Source organism: Pristis pectinata, chromosome 7 (genome assembly GCF_009764475.1).
Source record: "Pristis pectinata isolate sPriPec2 chromosome 7, sPriPec2.1.pri, whole genome shotgun sequence".
NCBI classification, from domain to species: Eukaryota; Metazoa; Chordata; class Chondrichthyes; order Rhinopristiformes; family Pristidae; genus Pristis; species Pristis pectinata.
In genome coordinates this window covers 64,944,085-64,970,110 of record NC_067411.1, presented here as the reverse complement: position 1 = coordinate 64,970,110, position 26,026 = coordinate 64,944,085, and the positions used below count along the sequence as shown (strand labels likewise).

The window sequence follows — 26,026 nt, the reverse complement described above, 5'->3', positions numbered from 1 at the left end:
TGGGGATGTGTCTAGGATAGTGGCTTTTTGCACTTGTGGACTTGCAAAAAATGTTTTGTTATTGTAATGGATAAATTTTATCACTTGTCTTGCAGGTTCTGTGTGTACTATGCCATCTTTCTTCAAATGTCAAAGTGGTGAATGCATAGATGCAAGCAGAGTGTGTAACAACCATCAAGACTGTGGAGATGGGAGTGATGAGCCCTCTGAATGTAGTAAGTGAGCATTAGGGTTGTACAAGATTGAAACTCTAAATGATGTACTCCAGGTGGCTGCAATAGTGTAAGCAGTAAAAGCTAAAAGTAAAGAACAATCATTATTCCTTAAGCTGAATAAAATTTAAATTAATCTAGGTTAAATTTTAGCATGACTAAAACTTGCATCTCCCCCCTCTTTAAAATTGTTCCCCTCACCTTAAAACTATGCCCTCTAGTTTTGGACTCCTCTACTCTGGGGAGAAAGACTGACCATTCACCTTGTCTATGCTCCTCATGATTTTATAAACCTAAGGTCACCCCTCTGCCTCCTTCACTCCAGGGAAATGAGTCCCAGCCTCTCCTTGTAATTCAAGCCCTCCAGTTCAGGCAACACCCTTGTGAATCTTTTCTGCACCTTCTTGCTCAATCATATTCTTCCTGTAGTGTGGTAACCAGAACTGCACACAATATTCTAAAGTACGGTCTTGCTATATTTTGTAACATGACATCCCAAATTCTGTAATCAATTCCCTGACCAATGAAGACAAACATACTAAATGTTTTTTTTTTCACCTTGTCTACCTGTGTCATCATTCAGAACTATGTACTTTTAACCCTAGATACCTCTGAACAACAATCCCCAGGGCATTGCCATTCACTGTATGTCCTGCCCTGATTTAACTTCCCAAATTGCATTATTGAAGTTAAATTCCATCTGCCATTCCTTTGCCCACTTTCCCAGTTGATCTGGATCCTGTGATAACCTTGCGCAATTTTTGTCCACCATACCACCAATTTTGCAGTTACCTGAAAAGATACTTGTATGCCGCCTAGATTCTCAGTCAAATCATTAATATATACGTATCACACAATGGGACCCAGCACCAATCCTGTGGCACACCATTGGTCACAGGTCTCCAATCTGGGGGAAAATGACCCTCCACTGCCACTTTCTGACTCCTCCTCCTACTACCAGGCACATTTTCTATCCAATTGGCCAGCTTGCACTAGATATGATCTAACCTTCCTGACTATCCTCCCATGCAGGATCTTGTCGAAGGCTGTACTAAAGTCCAGGTAGACAATACCTACATGCCTTGCCCTCATCAATCCTCTTGGACACTTGGTTTTTTTTTAAAAAGATCAAATTTCATGAGACCTAATTTCTCCCCCCACAGCCATGCTGACTATCCCTAACCAGCCCTTGCATTTCCAAATGGATCCTATCTGAGTCCCCTCCAGTAACTTTCCTACACTTGGGCTCACTGGCTTGTAGTTCCCTGGCTTGTCCTTGCAGTCCTTAAAGGTACAACATTAGCCATCCTCCAGAACTCTGGTGCTTTGCCCATAGCTAAAGTTGATGCAAGTATCTCTGCCAGGACCCCAGCAATTTCTTCCCTAACTCCCTGTGATGTCTTGGGATACACCTAGTCAGGCCTTTAAGATTTATCCACCTTTTGTGGGTGCTTTAAGACTACTAACACCTATATTGATGTGCTCCAGGACATCACTGTTCTCTTCCCTGAATTTGCTAACTTCTCCCCAGTAAACTTAGATGAAGTATTCATTTAAGACCTCAATCTCATGATTCCACACAAATAGCTATACTAACAAACAATCAGGAGGGACTTGGTGGGTTGAGCAGCATGTGTTAGGTTGGGGGAGGAATTGTTGATGTTTTGAGTCGGGGATGTGGTCACCTATAATCACTTTCTCCGTTAGAATGCAGGCATCCTTGTTTAAAAGTCTTTTGTCTGTTCATTGTTCCTCAAAGCATTTAATTTAATTTCCTGCACAAGCAATGTGCCACAGTGAAATTTTTCCAAAAGGATTATCTAGCTTGTACTAAAAGCCCAAATGATACCCTAGTTGCTAGACTTGTGCAGCTTCCTGTTTGGTCGTGTTTTTTTTTGTGCTGCTTCAAATGATCGATTCTGAAATTTCACATTTTTCAGATGTGAATGAATGTCTAGTGAACAATGGTGGATGTTCGCATATTTGCCATGATCTTCTCATTGGCTACAAATGTGGATGCCTTCCTGGGTTTGAGTTATTTGAGAGATTCTGCACAGGTAAATTTTCATCATGCATTTTAATTGTAATGGCATATAACCTAAACTGTGGTTTTGTTCTGAGATTTGGTTAATTCTGTAATTTCCTCCTTGTGTAGTTGGTTGGGCGGGGGGGAAGGGGGTGGGGGTGGGAGGGGGCGTGTGCACATTAATTGGGATACAAAATGAAAATGAGATTAATATAGGTAGTTGCTTGATTGGCATGGATGTGGTGGGCTGAAGGACCTGTTTCCTGCTATTTGATGCTGATAACGATGAATATTGGTTATTTTGATCTAGACATTGATGAATGTCAAGATCCTGGAACTTGCAGTCAAACTTGTATCAACAAAGTGGGGAGTTATGAATGCCTGTGTCACAAAGGATACCACATGGATTCAGTGAAGGGGATTTGCAAGGCAATGGGTAAGTAGAACATCTGTTTAAACTATCTTTTTAACTTTAAGTGATGCCTAGTTTAAAACTGCATTTGTTAAAATGCAACACTTGTTCTTTAGCCATGAGGCACCATTGTATTTGCAATTTTAATTTTCAGTAAAGCACAACTATCTTAGACAAAACTGAGAACTTCAATTAGCAAATTTAAAAACCAAGTTGCCCTCTAGGAATGGGATCAAGGGGAGTGCTTTGAACAGATAATGGTTAGCCAGCATTATTTTCCAGGTTTTGATGATTTGTTACTTGGAGTAGAAGCTGCTGTTGTAATTTAGAAAACTTGTTTCTTTTGAAAATTTCCTTAACTAAGGTTTCTTTTTAGGTAAAGAGCCTTTTTTGGTTTTCACTAACCGTCATGATATTAGGAAAGTTGGATTGCATAAAATGGAATACATGGAAATAGTTTCTCAATTGAGAAATGCTGTAGCACTTGATGTTGATGTTGCCGCATCGACCATCTTCTGGGCTGACTTAACACAGCAAGCAATTTTTAGGTATGATTTTGGTGAATTAAACTAAGATAAAATCTTTTGAGATTTGACTATAATCATCTGGGTATTGACATTCATTGAAATATCTTCATTTATCTAGAAGTAAACTTGTGTTGATTTAGTGTTTGGGGAAATGTTTCGATTTGTTCTAGAATTGGGATATTATGACATGAGATCATTCAGCCTTGCGTCCATTCTGGCAGAGAGTGTGGGGGCAGAAGGAAGGGGAAAGTGCCACTGTCTTATCCCACCTTCCTGGACTAGCTGTATAACCTTATGGGTGACAGCTCTGAAAATTACTTGGATCTGTACTTTAATATGAAGGTTCTGCCTCTATCATCCCCTTTTATCTCACGATGTGTCCAGAGAATACAACTGTTTGCTTTCCTCTTTCACCACCTACTTTAAAATGAAGGAGCATATGTTTAAAGCCAAAAAACCTACAGATGCTAGGAGTCCAGTGGCATCTATTTATCTGAATTTTGACTTCCTATCCACCGATGCTACCTTACCCAAGTTTGCTACATTTTTGTATCCCTTCAGAATTTCATACCCTTTCTCCACTGCTCTCCCTCAAATGTTTAAACCCTGTTCCATTGAAAGCTACCCTAGCTTAAGATTTTTCTAGCTACTATTTTCCAGTCCTGACAATATCCTTGATCTCCCCTGCATCTTCAGTGCAACTTCTAGCTTGTAACGTGACCAGTTCTGTAATCTAGTTCTTTTTTTTAGACTATTCCAGCATAAATTTCCTACTCTTTTATTCTCTGCCTCAGCCAGTATTTTGTCCTATCCTACCACTTTTTTTTGTCTTTTGGGTGTACGCTCAGAGCCCTTTTGATCCCCTCCTCTCCAACGCTCGATCCTCTTTATTGAAGGCTACCTTTATTGAACCTCCCCAATGCATAATCTTGCACTTGTCTAGATTAACTTCCGTTTTGCCACTTTTTTTTTGTCTCTATCATCTATATCTTCATGCAGTCTGCTTTCCTCACTGTTAATTACAACCATTTTTTTAACACTTGCAAACTCTATATCATACCCCCATATTAAAGTCTAAATTATTAATGCTGCATATTAGGAAGCAAAAGGTTGGGCCTTGGACCTCCATTAGTAACAGCCTGGTCACAAAATGAACATCAGCCATTACATTTTGCTGCTGAGCCACTTTAGGCTCCAATTTTCCATTGTCCCTTGGATTCCAAGAAACAGCCTACCATATGCAATCTTTTTTGAAACTTTCTGGTAGATTTGCTGCTCAGATTGCATTGTTTAAGAATCTGTAGATGACTGCAAGTTTCAAAGCATTTAACAGCTGGCTCAAATTGTGCCATTAGCACTAAACAACTAGATTCTCTAAATGAACGGTATGGACCCATTCTGCAAGTCCTCTTATTGTAAATGGGTGGGGCAATAGATATAAATAGAATTACATCTATGAAATAATGTCATTGTAGATATTGTGTACTTTCTGGCTACTGTGTATTGCAACCAATGGTATTTATTGTATAGTCTGAACATTTAATTTGGGCAAGTTGGTTGTTGGATTTAAACTGACAATCTGGTTGGATTTGGGCAAGAAGCCTCAACTGATCCTAGTACAACGCTCTCTTTAATTACCCTGATAACTTGCTTCATAGAGCAATGTCTGCAAACACTGATCTGGAATGCTGTTCTATTCCATAAATATCAGTGAACAATGATAATTCTAAGCATGAGCTTTAGGAGCACTTTGCTCTTGGGCATAAATTGCATATTGTCAAATTAACTTCAGTTCTGCTTTTCCATGATCAGAGCTGAGAAGACTGGGTGTTCTTCCCCTGTTCATGCTCTTGAAAGTTAAAAGCTCTTGAAATGGATTATAAAACGTTTAAATAGACAAGCTCTAACTGGCACCCTTCTAACTCCCAATTACTCTCAACAGTGTGTCCATGGATAAAAATGGAAACTCTGTTCATAAATCCAACATAGTCAAAGATCTAGGAGTTCCTGTGGGAATTGCCGTGGACTGGATCTATAAGCATCTTTACTGGACTGACTGTGGCACCAAGACCATCTCTGTTGTGAAATTTGATGGAACAAAAAGAAAAATCCTCTTTGATACAGACCTAATGGAACCAACTTCCATAGTTGTCAATCCACTCTCTGGGTAATGAATTGTTTAACTTGCTCCATATTACAGATCTTTTTGTTTTGATAACTGGCAACTTTGTTCACTGTTCTAAGCTGGCTTCTTGGCTTCAGTTTTTTCCAGCTTTTGGCCTATAGAAATCTTTTGACCATTCCTGAATGCTTTATTTTAAAAATTGAGACGACTCATTAAGTCGGAAGTGAGTTTGTCATTAAAGATACAACGACAAAGATTGTGATTAACTGTTTAAGTTTAAAGCTACAAGCTTCATTTGGAAATAAGGTTCTTTTGACTAGGTCAAGGAGAATTGAGTTTGAAATAGACCCCTGAGTAGGCTAGAGGCATCAAATCTGACTCAGGAATGTGCTCATTTCAGAATTGTTAAGTTTTGTAAACAACTGCTCAACTTGGAGTGATAAATATTAGCCTTCTAATTGTCATAAATACAAATGTTGAATTTTTTTTTAGAAGTTTGACTCCAGCATTAATTTTGGGTCACCATCTTGAAGGGTTTTAATTGATATTCCTGTTGTGTTTCAAGGTTTGTTTACTGGTCAGACTGGGGTGAGCCAGCAAAGATTGAAAAAGCAGGAATGAATGGTTATGACCGTAGTGCCCTGGTTACCAGAGATATTGAATGGCCACATGGCATTGCTCTTGGTAAGTAGGCTGCCAATCCTGATTTAAAGTATGCACTATATACTACAATTTCACTTTATAATGCAATACATTTTCTCCTTTGTTTTCCTCTCTCTCTCTTTCTCCCTCTCTCTTCCCCTCCCCACCCCCCCCCTCCCCAACAGATCTTGTGAAAGGTCGTCTTTATTGGGTTGACTCAAAGCTGCATGTATTATCAAGTGTAGACTTAAATGGTCAAGACAGAAGAATTGTGTTGGTGTCAAAGGAATTCCTTGCTCATGCTCTTGCGATTGCCATATTTGAGGCAAGTTTGACTGTACAGTCTGTACCTTGTCCACCTGTTCAATGTATTCACTTGACTAATCTCCTTTTGTATCCTGAAATAGTCCAGTAACTTGCATCCGTTACGAGCCCACTGACTTCCATACCACCTAGTCTAACTTCCTCACATCCTGCAAGGATTCTGTTCTATTCTCCCAGGGGCATTCCATTCTATGTTCTGATGTCATCTTCTAAACCAGTCCTCCCTAATATTTCTACTCCTGCACTTCCCCCAAACATTTTGGACCAGAACAAGATTTTCCCCGTCTGCAATGACCCTTCCCATGTCCAGACAAAGCTGCCATCACCCTGGCTAGTCTTCCCCCTCAGTTTTAAGTATTCTAAGACTTCCCTTCTGGACGCTGCAACAAGCAGAATCACTTTTAATGTGCAAGGCCAAATTTTGAATGTTAATTATTTAAAACATGGTCCTTTGTCACTAGAATTTTCACCTTCCACCTGTCGTCAGTGTTTTGTTTTCTGCTACTACCTATCCCTTAACAGCTCAATGTAAACTATAACACTGTGTTCTCTGGACTATTTGGGGGGAAAATCAGGGTTTGCAAACAAGAGCAATTGGTTAGTGTGTGGCATCTGAAGGGAGGAAGTTGGATGATTTAACTTTAATGGCAGGGGTAGGAGAGAATCAATCTTGAGGCCATCCTTAAACTGCTCGGTTGAAATTGATGCTGACTTTGATCGATTGTAGGTCACTACTTCTGTCTTGCAATAGTCTTGAATTACTGATGATGATCAAAGATTCAAGCTGCGCTGGTGTGATTCTATCACATCAGTAAGTAACTTGGAAACTTGGAAATTGCTATTGCATTTATACCAATTAACAATCTTGATAATTTGCTGCTTTCATTTTAGGATAATGTATTCTGGGTTGACGGGGAAAGAAAAGCACTTTATGGAGCCAACAAATTTACGGGTTCAGATATAGTGCTTTTAGCTGCCAACCTTGAGCCTCGAGACCTCATTGCTCATCATGAGCTGACTCAACCATCAGGTTAGTTTTGACTGTGTTCTTGACTTGTTAAATTCACCTTGAAGGTGACTATATAGCATTGCAGTCAGTAATTTTGTTCAGCTCTTGGAATTTGTGTATATTCCAAAGTCTCTTCTCTTTTTTTCTCTCTTTTCTTCCTCCGCCCCCCCCCACCCGACTTTCTTCTCCTCACAGCCCCCCACCACCAACCACCCCCCCCCCAACAAAACTTGGTGATTCTTCCCCCACCCCCCCCCCAAATGAATGGGACCAAGCTTTCCCATGCACTGTATAAATGTCAAATTTCATGTCATAACTATCCACCACTTGACTACATTTAAATATTTTAGTGATAAATGCAAAATTACTTTTGTCTGGGCCCCTGTCTGAAGATTTAAGTATTTAAGAATATGTTCAGGATTTGGCCAACAGCTTGCAATTGGCTTTGCCACTCCGTGTCTTTGGCTTGTATTTTAAGTTGTATTCTGTAAACCTGTTGCCAGTTTCTGGCGTTCTGCTTTTAAATTTTGTCAGATACCAGTTCCTCTGCAGTCATTGGCAATTTACTTGGCACGGATAATTAAGCTTTGCTCTTGCCCACTAGTCCAGCAGTGACATTGGGAAAAGGTTCAATATCAATTTCTCACTGGAATGGCTTGTTTAGTTTACTGAATTTTGGATCTGTATGATTTTACTAGAGTTAAATAATCTGACTCTGATTTTCCTAGTTGGAAGGATCCGATTGCAAACTAGATTTGTGTATCCACAGGCAAAAACTGGTGTGAGAATCTTGAGATGGGAAGCTGTGAATACATGTGTCTTCCAGCTCCCCAAATCGACAGAGACTCTCCAAAATATACCTGTGTGTGTCCATCTGGGATGGAGCTGGATCAGGACGGACAGCACTGCAGGATGGGTATATGTGAGTTTGCCCAACATCCACTAGATCTAACCTAGAGCTTAACTCTTAGAGCAAGGTGTTGATTTAAGCCACTTCTATTTGGTAGTCTAATGATGCGAGGATTTTTTTTATTCTTGAACTTAATTGACTTTGTGCCAAAGTTCAGGATCATGAATCAAGTGTTAATTTGCATGATTTAAAATGAGGTTGAAACCAGAGCTCCTCCCTACGTAGACTAACAAAATGGCTAGGTATTGCATGAATGGAGAAAAGACAAACATTTATTTACTTCATACCTAGGTTAAAATTGGATCTATCTAATGTGGTAATTGACTTCCCCTGCAAAGGAAACAATTTTCAGTAATTATTTAATCATTAGAGGCTGAATGTAAACTGAATGCAATGTGGTTTACTAGTTGTCTTTCCACTAGTTAAAACATGTGGAGCATCTGACTTTGTGTGCCACAATAAACAATGTATACCTAGTAGGTGGTTATGCGATGGCAAAGCTGACTGTGAAGATGGATCTGATGAAAGTACAGAAGTCTGTCGTAAGTACCACTTGTATTCTAATAAGGGATGTATACTATTTGCCGAATGCATATTGCCATTTATTTGCACGTCTACAATCTGTAAAAATTTAGCACTTGGTGGATTTTCAACAAGGAATGCTGTGATCTGATTTTTTTTTTGGAACACAAACATGCCTCCAAGGTTATAGTATTGTTTTAGAATATTGAAATTTTCCCAAATAGTAACTTAAATTCCTGGCAGTAGCCAGTGATCTGGGTGACCCTGTCACGAGCAACAACTATTGTCCTTGACATTGCAACAGATTAGAAATGTAACTGTTCCAAGTAGATGTATCAAATGCTATACCTAGTTGACAGCATGCACCACTAACTTGACCAGTTCTGCACCAGAGCTCATAGTGTTGTGCATATAGCTACAATTGCCTACCACTCCAGTTACTAAATTTGAGTTTATTTGGAATGCAGACTCAGTATGAAGTATCAACTTTTTCCCCCTAGATCAAAGAGTGTGTCTTAGCCATGAAATCAGCTGTGGACCTGGATCCTTGCAGTGCATTCCTGTTGCGTGGCAGTGTGATGGAGAGAAGGACTGCAAAAATGGTGGTGATGAGATTGATTGTGGTAGGTTAACTAATCTCCAAGCTGGCAACAGTCTTCACTTACTTTCATTTTTCATTCTATGTATTTGCACCAAATTTCATACTGATGTCCATTTGATAGGGGGAAAAGTTGAGACCAGTTTGTGGTGTTGCAAAATTTTCCCCAGCATAAGATGCTTCATGACTTCAATGTGGTAGCTGTAATTTACATTTTTTTGTTGTTAACTAATTGACTACATGGCCAATTTGATGGTATTTATGCTTCCATAAAGTTGTTCTACCTATGGTATGAATTAGTAAGTTTCTTCTGTTCTAACACTTTACTGTGGCCATCTCATTCTAAACTTCAAGTTATGACAATATTATAAGATTTCAGTATCTTCGCTCTTATGTTTTATTTCCCCCCTTCTGGCTAGTATCCTGGTGAATCTGAATTGTTCTTAATCACTTGGTGTCTGTGCAATAATCGGAAGTTTGTTTTGCCATTTTTGCTCAAGGAGGTATTGAATTCAATCTAAAATGTAAATTTTACACAGTAATCTGCTCTGAGCCCTTAACCACTTGTGTACCAGTGTGAAGTCCGTTACAGTACTGGTTATCAATTTACTTGTTATAAAGTGAATGAATTGGTTTCAGTTTAAAATGCAACAGAAGGCTACCATCAATTTGCCATCATAACTAATATTTAAAGTCTTCCTGTCTAGCTGGTCAGCATCTTGGTGTAATGTTTGAATTTGTCTAATTTGCAAAACAATATGGGGAACTTGCAATCATCACCTGTTGTAAGCTCCATTTTTATATTTTTCAGGTAAAATTACTTGTGATCCTTTGGAATTCACTTGCTCCAGTGGTAGATGCATTGCCAAGGCATTTGCCTGCAATGGTATGGATGACTGTGGTGATGGAAGTGATGAAAAGGACTGTGCTGCTTCTACCTGTGGCACTCATGAGTTTCAGTGCAATAGTTCAGAATGCATACCTTTAAACTGGGTGTGTGATAACAGTGTGGATTGTACAGATAAATCAGATGAATCTCCAGACCGCTGTGGATACACTCTTCCTCCTTTGGCCTGTTCTCCCAATGAGTTCCTGTGCGCTTCAGGTGAATGCATCCACCAAAACTGGTACTGTGATGGTGATGCTGACTGCAAAGACGGAAGTGATGAAGCTAATTGTCGTAAGTCTTTCTTCCTGGTTACACACTTCAATTTGCATCGATTGGATGAACCAAACTGGCAAGGGTATCATAGAATTTATGGAAAATGTTGGATTGCTTTTTGGAGCAGTACATGTGGGGTCTACCTGGGAATGGGTTATTTTAGATTCTTGTGTAATGAAAGATTTATGAACCTTGTGGTTAAAGATCCCCTGGGGGTTAGTGACCGCAATATAATGGAATTCAAATGCAGTTTGAGGATAAACGCCATGGGTGCGTAACAAGGGTCTTCAGTCTGAATAAGTGCAATTATAATGCTGAGGGAGGAATTGTCTCGAATATACAAAGTGACGAGAAGGTGGTAGACCAGAAGACTGGGAAGTTTTTGGGATCCAGCAGCAAGTGTCCAAGAAGCTCTGGGGATAAAATGAATTTGAGAGAGAACTTTGCATGGGTTCTAAAACCTAAGTTTCTCTGGATAAATAGGAAGAGGGCAGCAAAAGTAAATGTGGGGCCTCTAGAGAACGAGGCTGAAGACAGGCAAAATAAAAATCATTCAGCGTATCTGCCATTATTTTGTCAGTCATTAATTCGCCACTGGATGATATTATATCCCCAAGATATCAGATGTGCTAATTAACATTTTTTTAATCCCATTTGGGGGTAGTCTTGCTGTGCTAAGGGTAGACAAATTGCTAGGACCTTATGGGCTGCATGTTGGGAGTTTTCAAAAGGCTGTGGAGATGTGGACCCATTGGTTGAAATTTTTCATAAAACACAACTCCAGGAGGGTACCAGAAGATTGGAAAATGGCCGATGTGACTCCATTGCAAAACAAAATGTAGAAAACAGGGAATGGGCTAGTTTAATGGTTATTGGCAAGATGCCAATCAGGAAATGCTAATCATTTAGAAAAACAATAACTGACCTAATCAACGTTATTTACCTCAAATTTGACACATTTTCTTGAATTTGAGGATATGATGGGAGAATTGATTAAGCAGAACCTGTAGATGTAGTGTATTTAGATTTCAAAGGCATTTGACAAGGTACCATGAGGATGGTGCATAAATTAAAATCCCAAGGTGTCAGAGTCCTGGAAATGGATTGAAAACTAGCCGTTGCATAATAGTTGGAATAAAAGGGTCCTATGCAGATTGAAAGGAGGTAACTAGTAGAGTACCACGGAGCAGTTCTTGGCCCATAATTGTTCACTATTTACATCCTTGACCTGAAGGAAGGAACAGCATGTAAGGTCTGCAAATTTGAGAATGGGTGGAAGGCCATGTGATGAGGATACTGTGATTCTACAACATAATTTAGATTGGCAAATGGAGTTTAATGTGGGCCATGCACTTTGGTAAGAGAAGTCAAAAGGCAGATTCTTCTAAATGAAGAGACTGCAAGTGAGTGCAGTACAGTAGGATTGAGGTACAGTATCCTCATGCGTGAATCTCTCAAAGCTAGTGAGCAAGTCTAAGTGGTTGAGGTAAACAGCATGTTGGCCTTCATTGCAAATTGGAGTTTTAAAGAGATTTTGTAATTATACATGGTGTTAAAGCCTAGCATGGAATACTGCATAGTTTTGGTCTCCTTGACTTAAAACACTTGGAGGCAGCAAAGGAGAATCGCCAGGCTAATTCCTAGGATGTGAGAGATCTCCTAATAAGAGACTAAATGATTTTGGCCTACATTCCCGAGTTTAGAACAAGGGGAGATCTTGTTCAAACAAATGATCCTAAGGGGATATATTTTGGGATGTTCCCACTAGTGGGAGAATTTCAAACTAGGGGACATAAATGACCAACCCCTTGTAGTTAAAACTGAAATTTCTTCTTCAGAGGGCTGAATTCTCTGCCTTGGCAAGTGGTGGAAGCTGGATCATAAAGTGATGATGGATATCTGAAAGAGCAAAGAATAGTGTGGCGAAATGACATGAGTAGAAGCAGCAGAGATCCACCGTGATATTAAATGACACAGCAGGCTTGAAATGCCTGATGACCTGTTCCTATTTTCTTCACATTCTTGCCATATTTCTGCAGTTAAATGGAATGAATGTTTGAAGTGCAAATTTTTAGTTTGCCTCTATTCAGTGTTAAATAGATTTGAGAAAGTGACTTTTTAAAGTTCATTTGTTTTCTACCAATACCAAGATGACATTTCAGTAAGCAATTGCAACTAGTGGCTCGTGTTCTGGACTTGAGCTTTAGTGCATGTACAGAAAATCCTTCCTTAGACATATTCCCAAAGGCCAACACCTTAAATTTGTGTAAAATTAAAAGTTAAATTTGGTTTTCTTTGATAAAAGTACATGTATTTGAGTTGTAAGTTGATGAAATGTTTATCAGTTTGGGTTTTAAGAGAATAGTCACTACTTCTAAAGTGGGAAGGGCACAGAAAACTAAATGCCTGTGCTCTATTCAGTTCAATACCTTATTTCTAAACAGTTTAATTAGACAAAGCCATACGTGCTTGTAGATCTGAGATACAAGAAAAGGTTCTGCACAGATGCTTGGAAAATGCTGAAAGCAATCTGGTAGTTTCAGAAACTGCCTCATTTAATATAGCGAAAAGATGTTCTACTTGATCAAAAAAGTGACTTATCAAATGTGGCACTGATATACTTTTGCACACTTAACTTTAAGGCCTTCCATTTCAAGTGATTGCAGTTAAATGTATCTCCATTCTAATTCTTAGCTCCTCGTACATGCAGACCTGATCACTTCCAATGTAATGATGGCAGTTGCATCCCTGGGAAAAAGAGATGTAATCAATTTAGAGACTGTAGTGATGGTGGTGATGAAATCAACTGCCAGGAAAGTAAGTGAGCCTGCCTTTTTGTTTAGTAATATGGGGTCAGAGATTCTCTCCTCCCAAGAATATAGAGTGTTGAAAAATGAAGATTAACCTGGAGTAAAGCAATTTTAGGTACATTCTAGGTGCCATTCGGGAAACTTTTCTTGATTTTGCTGGGATATTTCTCCAATCGCTAGACGCAATTTGGGGATTTTGCATCAACAAAAGTACATAGAAACATAGAGGAACCTACAGCTCAATTCCGGCCCTTCGGCCCACAAAGCTGTGCCGAACATGTCCCTACCCTAGAAATTACTAGGCTTACCCATAGCCCTCTATTTTTCTCAGCTCCATGTACCTATCCAACAGTCTCTTAAAAGACTCTATCGTATCCACCTCCACCACTGTTGCCGGCAGCCCATTCCACGCACTCGCCACTCTCTGAGTAAAAAAACTTATCCCTGACATCTCCTCTATACCTACTCCCCAGCACCTTAAATCTATGTCCTCTTGTGGCCACCATTTCAGCCGTGGGGAAAAGCCTCTGATTATCGACCCGATCAATACCTCTCATCATCTTATATACCTCTATCAGGTCCCCCCTCATCCTCTGTCGCTCCAAGGAGAAAAGGCCGAGTAGTACAATGTGCAAAATTTTCATTGCAGTGAAATTTTCAACCTAATCTGAAAATGTATTACTTGGCAAGCAACCAAGTTTTGCTAACTACTATTTTCTCTTGAAGCCATGCTAGTTAAGGGCCACTATGCAAACAGCATTTGTCTGGATCGGAAAGCTCAAACACAACTTGATCAGTATATCTGGACTACTTTGCCTGTGACCCTCTAATCGTCAGTCACTTTTGGCTTTCCAGTGTTGAGAGCTTGAGCTGCTGCAACTGGTCTGCCAGGACTCTACGGCTCACTACTGCATTAGTGAAGTCACCCACGCAAGGGGTCCTTCTACTCATCCTTCAGCCCTCCAGGAGCAGATATGGGCACTTGTTTGCGTCATGAAGGCATGCAGTGACTACATATCCTTGCAGAGATTTTCCCCAGGCAACTTCCCCTTGAGCACCTGAGAATGTATCTGAAGGATCTGTGCCCACTACTCCCACAAGTTTTATGAAGGAGCAGGCATGTTCCTTATCAGCCTGCCCAGTCCTCCTGATGACCATGGGAGTACACTACCCCCCACCCCACCCCATCATTGCCGCAGCAGCACCACTCCCTATAATACTTGCAAATACATTCCTTTAAGAAGTAATTTCAGAAATAGCAGCTGCTGAGTCAATTGCTAAAAGTGCCAAAAATTTCCAACATGGCTATGAAGTTGTACTAAAACCAATGCTCATTTAACATGGAGAAATTTGATAATGTTATCAAAGTTCATTCTTTTGATTGGTACAAACCATGGATAGTAACCTGCAATGCTTTTAATCCCGAAAATTGATTGGAACAATTTCTTCTGATACTTGGTTTCAGAATGCATGGAACCGACTAACTTCAAATGTCATAGTGGAGAGTGCATAAATATCAGCCAAGTATGCGATACTAAACAGGACTGCAAAGACTGGAGTGATGAACTTCTCAGTGAATGCAGTAAGTGAAATTGTCTTGAAGCATAGTTTCAACATGCAAATTTGAATTTAAACTGCTAGAAATGCATGAAATCCTGCAGTCCATATGGTGATTCCATTCAGTTTTCTGACTATTGCAGCTCAAATGTTGACCTGTTATGGAAAATGGGTGTATAGAAATTCACTGGTTTGGAGAATAAATGAAATTGGGTTTGGAATCGATTAAGCAATTCTATCAGGAGTGCACTAACATTGTAACCTTGATGTGGTATCTATTCATATTGAAGAGATTCCACTTGCACTAAATTTTGAGATTTGTTTTCCCCATGCAATGCAAGAATTGGTTGCTATAAACTGTTATGGAATTAAGTGAAATGTCTAAGTCAGGATGTGACAGTTTCCTTTTGAACTGTACCAAGTATTTTTTTTACTGCTTGAGGATAGTCAATGAAGTAGTAACATTGAAATTTGACCGCTTGTGTTCTGTAGATAAGAATGAATGTTTAAAGAAGAATGGTGGCTGCTCCCACACGTGCCATGATCTTGTAATTGGTTATGAATGTGAATGCCCTACTGGTTATGAATTGATTGACAGGACTACCTGTGGAGGTAGGTACCCTTTTGACCAGTCTATTGCAAGATTAGAGATGACAGTAAAACTTTGGCACTTTTTCTTTCCCTAGACTATTAGGTGTTACTCTTATTGTCACAACACCTACATAAATTTTTGTTTGTTGAGTCATAGAATTATCCAGCACGGAAACGGGCCCTTCAGCCCAACCAGTCCATGCCGGCCAAGATGCCCACCTAAGCTAGTCCCACTTGACCCATATCCCTCTGAACCTTTCGTATCCATGTAATTGTCCAAGAGTCTTTTAAATGTTGTTGTTAGAAAGAAAACAGAAAAACCAACAGCACAATTCAGACCCTTTGACCCACAAAGCTGTGCCGAACGTGTCCCTACCCTAGAAATCACTAGGCCTTCCCATAGCAGTCTATTTTTCTCATCTCCATGTACATAGAAAACATAAAATATTGTACCTGCCTCAACTACTTCCTCTGGCAACTTGTTCCACATATGCACCACCCTCTGCGTGAAGAATTTGCCCCTCAGATCCCATTTAAATCTTTCCCCTCTAAATCTTAAACCTACACCCTATAGTTTTTAATTCCCTTTCCCTGGCAAAAAGACAATGTGCATCCACCCTATCTATGCCCCTCATGATTTTACACACCTCTATAAAGTCACCCCTCAGTCTCCTATGCCCCCAAGGAACAAAGTCCTAGCCTGTGCAACCTCTTCCCACTAACTCGGGCACTCAAGCCCAAGCAGCATCCTCATAAATTTTCTCTACAGTCTTTCCAGCTTAATGGTGTCTTTCCTGTAACAGGATAGCCAAAACTGTACATAATATTTCCAGGTGTGGCCTCACCAACATCTTGTAATATAACATAACTTCTATACTCAATGCCCTGACTGATGAAGGCCAGTGTGCTAAACACCACCTTCACCACTCTACCTGTGATGCCACTTTCAGGGAACTATATACTTGAACTCCTAGGTCCCTCTGTTCTACAACATCGCCCAGGGTCCTACCATTCCTTGTGAAAGTTCTACCCTGCTTTGACTTTCCAAAGTGCAACACCTCACACCTATCCAAATTGAATGCCATTTGCCATTCCTCAGCCCACTTACCCAGCTGATCAAGATCCCTGTGTAATTTTTAATAACCTTCTTCACTGTCTGGTATACCACCTGTTTTAGTGTCATCTGAGAACTTACTAATCGTGCCTTGCATATTCTCATCCAGATCATTTATGTATTTTGGAGAAGATGTAAACCAAAGTCCCCCCTCCTTTTCTCAGATCAGTGGAAAAGATTTCATGTGACTATTTTGAAGACAAGTGGGGAGTTTTGTGGGGTCCTGAAGCTACTGTTTATTCCCTATTCTGAAACACTAAAGCAGATTATCAGGTCATAACCATGTGGTTATGTGTGGGATTTTGCTGTGCACAGACTTTTTTTTGTTTCCTACACTACAACAGTGTCGATACTTCAAAAGTACTGAAATTGTATTATTGTTCGGTAAACCTGATGAGTTCAAAGGAAGCACAGATAACCCCAGTGAGCCAGATGCCGAACAATCCAATAACATAATTAGAGCTTTACTTTACTTGGAAACTAATAGGGATTTGAATAAACCCTTAAGAACTTGTGGTATGACTTTGGGTATACTACATTGACTGCTATTGGTTGAGTGTTTACTATAAAGGATGTTTGTTAGAGGCATTATTCTTGATTGCCTTGCTAAACTACAAATACGAAGGGCCCAACGACTCAAATTTTTTTTCAGATGTTAATGAATGCCGCAATCCTGGATCTTGTAGTCAAATTTGTGTTAACACAGATGGAAGCTACAAATGTGAATGTCATGCAGGTTACCTTATGGATCCAGCTAATGGAGTTTGCAAGGCAATAGGCAAGTATAAACTTATCTGCATATGTAAGATGATGCTCCTTTTGGGTGTTGGTAATTTACTGCAAGTGTGTCTTTTCTGGGACATGAGAAAAGATAATTAGTATACTTCTAGTCCATTTCCCTATATGGGAGTAGCTTAATATTTTTGCAGTTGGGTGGGGTGTTCTGTTTTGCAGAGCTAAACTCCCTTGCATCCAGGCACTTTTTATTGACCAGATTTTTAACTGAACAGTTTAATATCTAAGATGAAATTGTATTTTTGGCTACTTTGGATTTGGCAAATTCTACCTTGATTTGGCGCATTGTCTTAAGATGCTACTGGGATGCTCCCTCTTGTGTCCTGCGATCATTCATTCTATTACAGTTTATTACTCAAGATGACATCCAGAATCCATGATCATTCAATAACAGCTTATCATTGACAATGGCATAAAACTACCTGCAGGGCTTGACGTCCATTCAATTTCCTATTAATTACACAGACTTAAATTCACCTAAATTTAAGTGAGGAGAAGATTTTTGGTTTGGGTATATTGATTACAAATATGAAAGTAAGCTTTTATAAATGGAACACCTTGGACTATAGTAGCAAGTTTGTTTTGGTTTTATGGAAACTAGCCAATGAAATGCAAGGTTTCGTGATGCACAACTAAATTTTTGTTGTCTGTTAAAACAAATTATAAAACAACAGCATTTTGGAATTTGAGTTGAGAATACAACTTTGAACTTTAGGAAAAGAGCCTTATTTGATCTTCACGAATCGCCATGACATTCGGAAGCTAGGACTACATCACCAGGAGTACACCCAAGTTGCTGTGCAGCTGAGAAATGCTGTAGCACTGGATGCTGACTTTGCAGAGGAGAGAATCTTCTGGGCTGATGTGGGCCAGCAGGCAATCTTCAGGTAATGAGCATATTGCATTAAATTTAAAGTTCCAATGAGAAGACTTGATTGCTCATCACTTGATGTTGACCACAAGTATTGACGCTGCTCAATCTTGAAGTATCAATAGTTCTCCAGGTTGAGATGATATCCAGCATATTGCCAAAATCATGGAAATTAACTTAAATCAACCCTGCTCCCTGGCCCCCTTGCTGCACGAGGTAAAGCCTCAGATTTAATGCTTTAAAATTTGCAAGATGGAATTTGTGGATGCACAAACTAGGAACTTGAGTAGTTTCAAGGTTGGTGCTGAGTGCTGTCCACTTCCCTCCATAGATCCTGTCGGACCTACTGAGTTCCTCCAGCTTGTGTGTTGCTCCTGGTTCCAGCGTCCGCAGTCTCCAGTGTCCCTATTGCACTACTGTTGGTTTGCAAAATCCGATCCTTCTAGCAATAAATTGGAAGCAAATTTTGCAGATCTATCTAATTGCCTTGTACTTCTGTTGTAGTATGTCACTGAATGGAAGGGATCGTGCAGCTGGAACATCCATAATTAATGACTTGCAGATCCCTGAAGGAATTGCTGTGGACTGGATCAATAAACTTGTTTACTGGACTGATCGTGGCACTAAAACACTATCTGTGGCTAACTTTGATGGAACGAAAAGGAAGATTCTTTTTGATACAGACCTAAGGGAACCAGCTTCAGTTGTGGTTGATCCACTATCAGGGTACTACTTGCTCTAGTTTTGTAAATTTACTAGCATTGATTTGGATTTATCCAGTATTTTCATCCTCGGAATTGCAATGCTGTCCACTTATTCTTTTCAAAGTGAAGTGTCGATATCAAGTCAAAGTAATGGATACAATTTTCCAACCAAATGGTGGTAGTGCATATTCAAATTAGCTCGAGGTACAAGGTGGAAATTTGGAATTGTTAAAAGTAAATTACTGTAAGATTAAACAAATAACCTCCTGCTTCTATGCAAAATATTGATGCAAGTAACAGATCACGAGAACCAACACTGGCTCGATAGTAATCTAACACTTATTGTTCCAGGGCAGTCTCTTTAAATTGCAGTGCCATTGTTTTTAAATCCTCTGGTCAGCTAAAAATGCTTATGTACCTTTGCAGTAAGTTGAAGTTTATTCTTGAATGCAGCGGGAGTTGCTGCTTGCTAGATGCATTCAAAAACTGGTTTAACATGTGATCCATTTCTTTCAAGGTTTATTTACTGGTCTGACTGGGGCACTCCAGCAAAGATTGAGAAAGCAGGCATGAATGGTGTTGATCGCCAAATTTTGCTTGCTGCCAAAGTTGAGTGGCCAAAAGGCATTGCACTTGGTAAGTAAGGTCTTTTTAATGGTGCACTGACTGGTTTTAGACTTTGTGGATATTACTTTAACTTTTTTTTTCCCCACAGACCGTATGAAAGGCCGCTTGTATTGGATTGATGCAAAGTTGCACACATTGTCAAGTGTAGATCTCAATGGTCAGGACAGAAGAACAGTATTGCAGTCACAAGAATTCCTTGCACATCCTTGTGCTGTGACTCTATTTGAGGTAATTTTTTTAAAGATTAGTTTTGACGAATAGTCAACACAATCAACTCTTCAAAGTAGGTGGTTCAGAAATTCAGTGGCTAATGTCCAAGGTTTCAACTGAAGTCTAGGATTATAGCTGGTTGCAAGCTTCTCAAATTTATTCTAATGGTCCATATGCAAGGAGTTGTTAAACTTGAACTAAAGCCTCCCATGGATTTATGAAGTGGAATCTTCCCCAAAATGTGCATTTCCAGGATCATATTTATTGGGCTGATGAGGGAAAAGGAATTTATGGAGCCAACAAGTATACTGGAGATGATGTGAAGCTTTTGGCCTCGAGTGTTGAACTTGGAGACATCATAATCTATCATGAGCTGATACAGATACCTGGTAAGAAATCTGCAGCCTCCTTTTATATAGTGTAAATGTGGCTTGGTTCCTGCTGATTATATTTAGCAATAAAACAGCTATAGAATGTCCATCTTTGAAATTTCCTTAATGCCAGACATGTTAATATTCTTCAGGTTTGTGGGATTACTGGAAATTTTCAGTAGAGTTGCCTTGCCAGATTTGGTACATGGAAGTATATTCTAGCATGTCTTCCTGTACACTTTTTCTGTACAGAAATTCATTCCATGCCCAAGGATGGAAAAGCACACTTCAATTTTTCTTTACTCTTCAAATCTAACGTCAGTTGAGAAACTACACAATTTGGTTTCCTAAATGCTGATAGTATTGCCAAACTTGTATCCTGTAAGTGTTTGCATGATGACATGCTGTTTGTGCATATTGTTCATAATCCAGAACAAAGTGGAGTGAAACTAGTAAAGCATGAATGGTTACAGTGCACTAGTTAAAGCTGATTCCTGTACTTGAATGTTTCTGAAATTTTGATTTGGTGCATCCTAGGGAAAAACTGGTGTGCAGAGTTTGGAACTTGTGAGCACATGTGCCTCCCTGCTCCTCAAATTAACAGTCGATCACCAAAGTATACCTGTGTGTGTCCGACTGGAATGGTGTTGAAGGATGATGAGAAGCATTGTCATGAAGGTAGTGTTTTGGGTTCAGTTCTAACTGAAGTTTGCCTATGATGGAGTAAGCTCAATCTTCATTATTCACTCTGCTATCCACATAGACAAGAATGGTAGCTCTAGACCCTCACAATTTTATCTAAAATCTTGAGCTGCACCAAAAAACTCAGGTCTCCAGTGGGAACATGTGTATTTATATTTCCTATGCACACCTCCCATGGAATCTGTGAGCATCTGTATCCCCTTGTCCAGTTCCAGACATTTGTCTGCTTTGGTAAACATCACGTGGTCCTTCAAAGTTCATGTTAGCTGTTAATGTAAGAGTGTTTTAAGATATTTAAATGTTTGTTAATGTTTATGCTATTGATGGGGCATTTCTTGGGTACATACAGGTCTTGGTGATGTTTCTGCTATTCACTGGAGGTCTGTGCTCTTATCCCAGATGAGGTCTGAAAATGGAGGAAAAGTACTAGACTTTGTATCTAAAGTCTAAGACCTCCTGACCACTGGGTTGATACAAGCAATTAAGCACCAAAGCTTATTGGGCATAACTTATATACTTGGAAGTGTAAATGATCTGCCTCCTACCCCAAACCCCTAAATAGGGTTTGATACTTTAGAACTGTAAATGGAGTTGAATTAGCTATTTTAACCTCCTGGTTGAAGGATATCATGTAATGAGTTTGAGTTGCTACTGTAGACTAGGAAATTTAGCTTTAAATTAAAGACTGGTTAAATGCAGAAAGGATGACAAACACTTTTTTTAAAAACCCATTCACTTGTTGCTAACACCAAAAAAAAAATAATATTGGTACATAACTATTCCTGTTCCTTTACAGTAAATGAACATACAACTCCAACAAAGATGTCTGCAGGTGTTGCTTCAGAAGAGTTTGCCAGATCACGTACCATCTTGCCAACAGTTTTGGCTAGTCCCAGAGGTAATACAGTAACTAGCAGCAATTTTTCAATCCTGCTTAAGCAGATCTTTACCTTGTGCCTTAATTTCATTTACATCGGGCTTTTACCTCAATCCTAGTATACCAGTGGGTATATTTGATCATTGTAATATTGAAACTCTTCCATTTCAACTTTGTCTAAATTTCAAGCAAGACATTGTACAAGGTCTCTATTTGCCTCATTGAATGGAACTGTTTTAATCTCCTAATTAATCTATCCATGATAGAGCTGCAATTTGGTTTAAATTCTGAAGCAATGTTTCAAGCTATGACATAAATGGAATCCTCTTAGGAATGCAACTTGATGCTTTTAGTAAGATTATGAAGTGCCTAGAACTAACTTTACCTGTTTGAATTGCTTGTATATGAAATGATGAAACATCTGCTTTTTAATTTTTAGATACACATTTGAATACTTCACTTGGAAAGTCAAGCAAAGGATCTACGCCTATTTGGGTCATCTTTACCATTTGTAAGACCTTATCCTCAGTTCAAGACCCTATCTGTGCAAAACTAGTACCAAATGTGCATGTATAATCCATTTACTATTAGAATTGTGGGTAGATTCTCTAAATTGGTGCTGGGTACCAACAATGAGATATTGGTTTAGTTTCTTGTGGCAAATGTGAATATTCCTTCTAATGCTTTTGTCTATCCTTTTTCAGCACTTTTGATCATTGCTGGTGTACTTGGTTACCTTGCTTGGCAGACATGGCAGAGGAGGAACATGAAATACACCCATTTTGAGAATCCAGCCTTTCAAAGTAATTAATCTGTACAAAGCAAAGAATAAAATTTGAATTTTCACAACTGAAATGTTCTCATGTAGCTGCTATGTGGGTGGTACTGAATGTCTCTGAAACATGGTGGATTGTGAATGGTGCCGTATCTGCTGAGAACCGGATATGTCTTTAGCCAATTTCCCCCCAAGGATTGAATCCAATTTGCTTAATCATTAACAATATCCTGTGAACCCTGACCCAGTCTACATATGGACACGGCATGATTTCTGGCTAGCCTGCAGTCCCCTGCAGCTACATGGCTTGGTCCAACTCCAGAATTACTTTTCACGTGGGCCTCTGCACCTGCTGCCGGGGGACTTGACCAAAATGTTAAAGCTTTTAGGGAATTGAAATTAGGATGTTGGGTTAATGGTTGCTATATGGGAATATTTTACTGCCAAGATTGATCACTAGATGCCAATTAAAAAGGTACTTAGCAAAAAAAAAAATCACTGGGATGAAGTGCAGAAATTCATCTAAGATTCCATGATTCCAACAGCTGTCAACCCCTTCACAAATTTGGATGGTTTATTTGCAATTCCTAAGATTTAAAATGCCCAAAGTTTGCAGATGGGGAATGTAAAATGCAAGTAGCATGCACCAACCCTGCAGTTTCCTTGTATTTGGGCAATGGTTTAAACAGAGCAGCAGGCCTTGGTGCAGCCATTGAAAGTGAAAGAATGTGTTGTGGTTGAAATGTGGATCCTGGACTTTAGGTAAGTAATGTCAAAGAAATTGACTCAAATTTTACTTTTAAATTTTACTCAATATATTGAGGACCCTACTTGGGAGGATGCAATACTGGACCTTCTCCCTTTGGGGAATGAGGCAGGGCAAGTAATGAAAGTGGTGGTGAGGGATCACATTAGCTTTAGTGATCACAATTCTAATAGATTTAAGATGGTAATGGAAAAGGATAGGACAGGCCCATAAGGAGGGACCTAAACTGGAGGTAATAAGTTGAAGGTTGGCCTTCCTCATGATAAGGATCAAGTATCGGGTAATTTTCTGCTTTTGTTTAATGTTGGTCCCTTGGTCAAACTTTGTGCCTATTATTAAAGTGTTATTCATTTAAACTGTAGTAGAATGATAGGTTTCCTACATGCTAGAGACACAGGGCAGCTCTCTCAATAGCATGTTTTGGTACCAATGTGGTCTTTGCAAAATATCAGTGCATTGTAGGATAAGCAGCCCATTGAGTTTCCTATTAAGGCAATGTCCCTACAGCAAAGCTGTGCTTATGTTTGACAATTTGGATAAGTTGGCCGTGTAGTTTACACGTGGGACAGCAGACTCCTGAAATGGGTATTCTGAGCTTAATAACTCCAATATTAGGAGTATCACAAAGTGTTCTGAGGATGCATTCAAGCGCTGGTCTGGGGAGGGGGAGGGGGGGCGTGGTGCAGGAGAGAAAAAAAAATTGACTAATCCAATGCAGAAGCAGATGGTGAGGCACTGAGAACCTAGCTTTTGCAGGAGCCAAGCAAAAACAAGCATAGCACTTTCCACACAACTACCCTGTACCACCTGTCACCACCTTTTGGCAGAGTCTGAATCCTGCATTGACCTTAATAGCCATATCGGTACCCACAAAATTACAACCGAAGCCAGGGACTAGCTAAGAGAAGAACATAACACCAAGGATGCAATGTGCATAAGGTAGAGAATTAAAGTGGTCAACCTGAAGCTTCACTCTTGAACTAGACAGAGGTGTGACACTGAGCATCTTCCCAATCTGTATTTGGTATTCCCAATGCAGCAGGCAAATCTACACCCTATAAGCACAGGATTTCCTGTTGATTGTCAAGTTAAACAGCCATTATGCATTGATGACTAAGTGTCAGCCATTATACAGTGGCACTTTTGCCTTGAGTCAGTATTCTGGTTGAATAACTTCAAATATTTGAACAAACTCATTGGGCTTGCACTTCAGCATATCACTGGGAGAGTGTTGTCAAACTGAGACTGTCTACTCTTGGGTGACAGTGAAAAATCCACTACTTTTTCAAAGAACTTAAGCTAGACTTCCAGGGAGAACTCTCATCTTTATCTCCCGACAGACATTTACTTGATCACAGACTGCACAGCCTTTGCATTCAGATTGATGAATTGTTGGGGGACAATTCATCTATCTGAATGCAAAGGCTGGTGGAGGCACTAGTGTCGGTTTAGAAACTAAACTGCTTTGTTAAAAATATTACAGTAACAATGAAGAGTAGTCTCTAAAGTGCCTTATGAAATCTATAAATGCAATGGTCTAGGGTCTATGTTTTATTCTTGAGCATGGTTTGCTGGATTTCAGCTTTAAGTTCAATTCTATTATCAATTGGATTGTAGTGGAAGTAGAAAAAACAATGAAAATTTAAATATACTTTGCTTTTCAACGTCAATCTGCTACCAAAAGACTGAACTGCATTAAACCATAACAAAGGAGTGACAAGTTGTAAAGATGATTTGAAGGTTGGTCAGTGAGATGTTGTATACATGGAATTTAGTAAAATATTTGACAAGGTCCCTCATGGTAGGCTGGTTCAGGTCAAGTCACATGCGATTCAGGGTAAATTGGATCCAAAATTGGCTTGGTCATAGAAGATAGGGGGCAGTGGAGGAGAGGTGTTTTTCACACTGGAGTTCTGTGACGTGTGGTGTCCTGCAAGGATGTGTTGAGACCTCTGTTTTGGGTCACGTATTAATTATTTGGATGAAAATGTAGGGGTTAGCAAGTTTGTATAACACACAAAAATGGAATTGTGGATGGTGAGGAAGGTTGTCAAAGGGAACAGCGTGGTATAGAACAGTTGAAAGTTTGGGCAGAGAAATGGCAGATGGAATTTAATCTGGACAAGTGTGAGCTGTTGCATTTTTTTGGGAGGTCAAAGGCAAGAGAAGTTTACAGTAAATGTTAAGATCCTTGGGAGCATTGATGTACAGAAAGACCTTTGGGTGCCAGTCCATAGCTCCCTAAAAGTGGCAAGGCAAGTGGATAGGGTGATAAAGAAGGCGTTCGGCATGCTTGCCTTCAGTTGAGGCACTGAACGTAGAAGTTGGAAAGTCATATTGCAGCTGTATGAAACTTTGGTCAGGCCACATTTGGATTATTGTGTGCAGTTCTGGTCACCACACTATAGGAAGGATGTGGAGGCTTTGAAGAGGATGCAGAAGAGGTTCACCAGGATGTTGCCTGGACTGGAATAAGGAGAGATTGCACAAACTCGGATTTTTTTCTTTGGAGGTTGAGGGGTGGCCTAATAGAGGTGTATAAAATTCAGAGGCATAGGTAGGATCAATAGTCTTTTACTCCCCCATGGTGGTGATGTCAAATAATACAGCATATTGGTTTGAGGTGAGAGGGAGAAAGTTAAAGAAATTTGCAAACTGTTTTTAAACAAAAAAAAAGTGGTAGGTGCCTGGAATGCACTACCAGATGAGGTAGTAGAAGCAAATATAATGGCAAAGTTTAAGAGGCATTTAGACATACATATGAGCAGGCAAGGAATAGAGGGATAT

The 26,026-nt window shown here is 39.6% G+C and overlaps 1 protein-coding gene across 4 annotated transcripts in view; it reads left to right on the top strand.

The window, feature by feature from the left end:
- LOC127572872 (low-density lipoprotein receptor-related protein 1-like) overlaps positions 1-22,550 on the top strand; it is a 44,567-nt gene extending 22,017 nt beyond the window's left edge. For 3 of the 4 annotated variants that reach the window (XM_052020574.1, XM_052020575.1, XM_052020571.1), the window contains 25 exons: positions 96-215; positions 2,153-2,269; positions 2,549-2,674; positions 3,027-3,198; positions 5,120-5,344; positions 5,868-5,986; positions 6,130-6,269; positions 7,160-7,298; positions 8,047-8,199; positions 8,610-8,729; positions 9,210-9,332; positions 10,119-10,487; positions 13,164-13,286; positions 14,745-14,861; positions 15,329-15,448; positions 17,194-17,319; positions 18,052-18,223; positions 18,712-18,933; positions 19,429-19,547; positions 19,627-19,766; positions 20,002-20,137; positions 20,657-20,797; positions 21,618-21,719; positions 22,138-22,209; positions 22,403-22,550. In XM_052020574.1, coding sequence (XP_051876534.1) covers positions 96-215; positions 2,153-2,269; positions 2,549-2,674; positions 3,027-3,198; positions 5,120-5,344; positions 5,868-5,986; positions 6,130-6,269; positions 7,160-7,298; positions 8,047-8,199; positions 8,610-8,729; positions 9,210-9,332; positions 10,119-10,487; positions 13,164-13,286; positions 14,745-14,861; positions 15,329-15,448; positions 17,194-17,319; positions 18,052-18,223; positions 18,712-18,933; positions 19,429-19,547; positions 19,627-19,766; positions 20,002-20,137; positions 20,657-20,797; positions 21,618-21,719; positions 22,138-22,209; positions 22,403-22,509 — 3,620 coding nt within the window. In that variant the 3' untranslated portion in view covers positions 22,510-22,550. The remainder of the gene's footprint in view (positions 1-95; positions 216-2,152; positions 2,270-2,548; positions 2,675-3,026; positions 3,199-5,119; positions 5,345-5,867; positions 5,987-6,129; positions 6,270-7,159; positions 7,299-8,046; positions 8,200-8,609; positions 8,730-9,209; positions 9,333-10,118; positions 10,488-13,163; positions 13,287-14,744; positions 14,862-15,328; positions 15,449-17,193; positions 17,320-18,051; positions 18,224-18,711; positions 18,934-19,428; positions 19,548-19,626; positions 19,767-20,001; positions 20,138-20,656; positions 20,798-21,617; positions 21,720-22,137; positions 22,210-22,402) is intronic. The other variant, XM_052020573.1, reaches the window with a different exon arrangement.
- Positions 22,551-26,026: the final 3,476 nt, after the last annotated feature.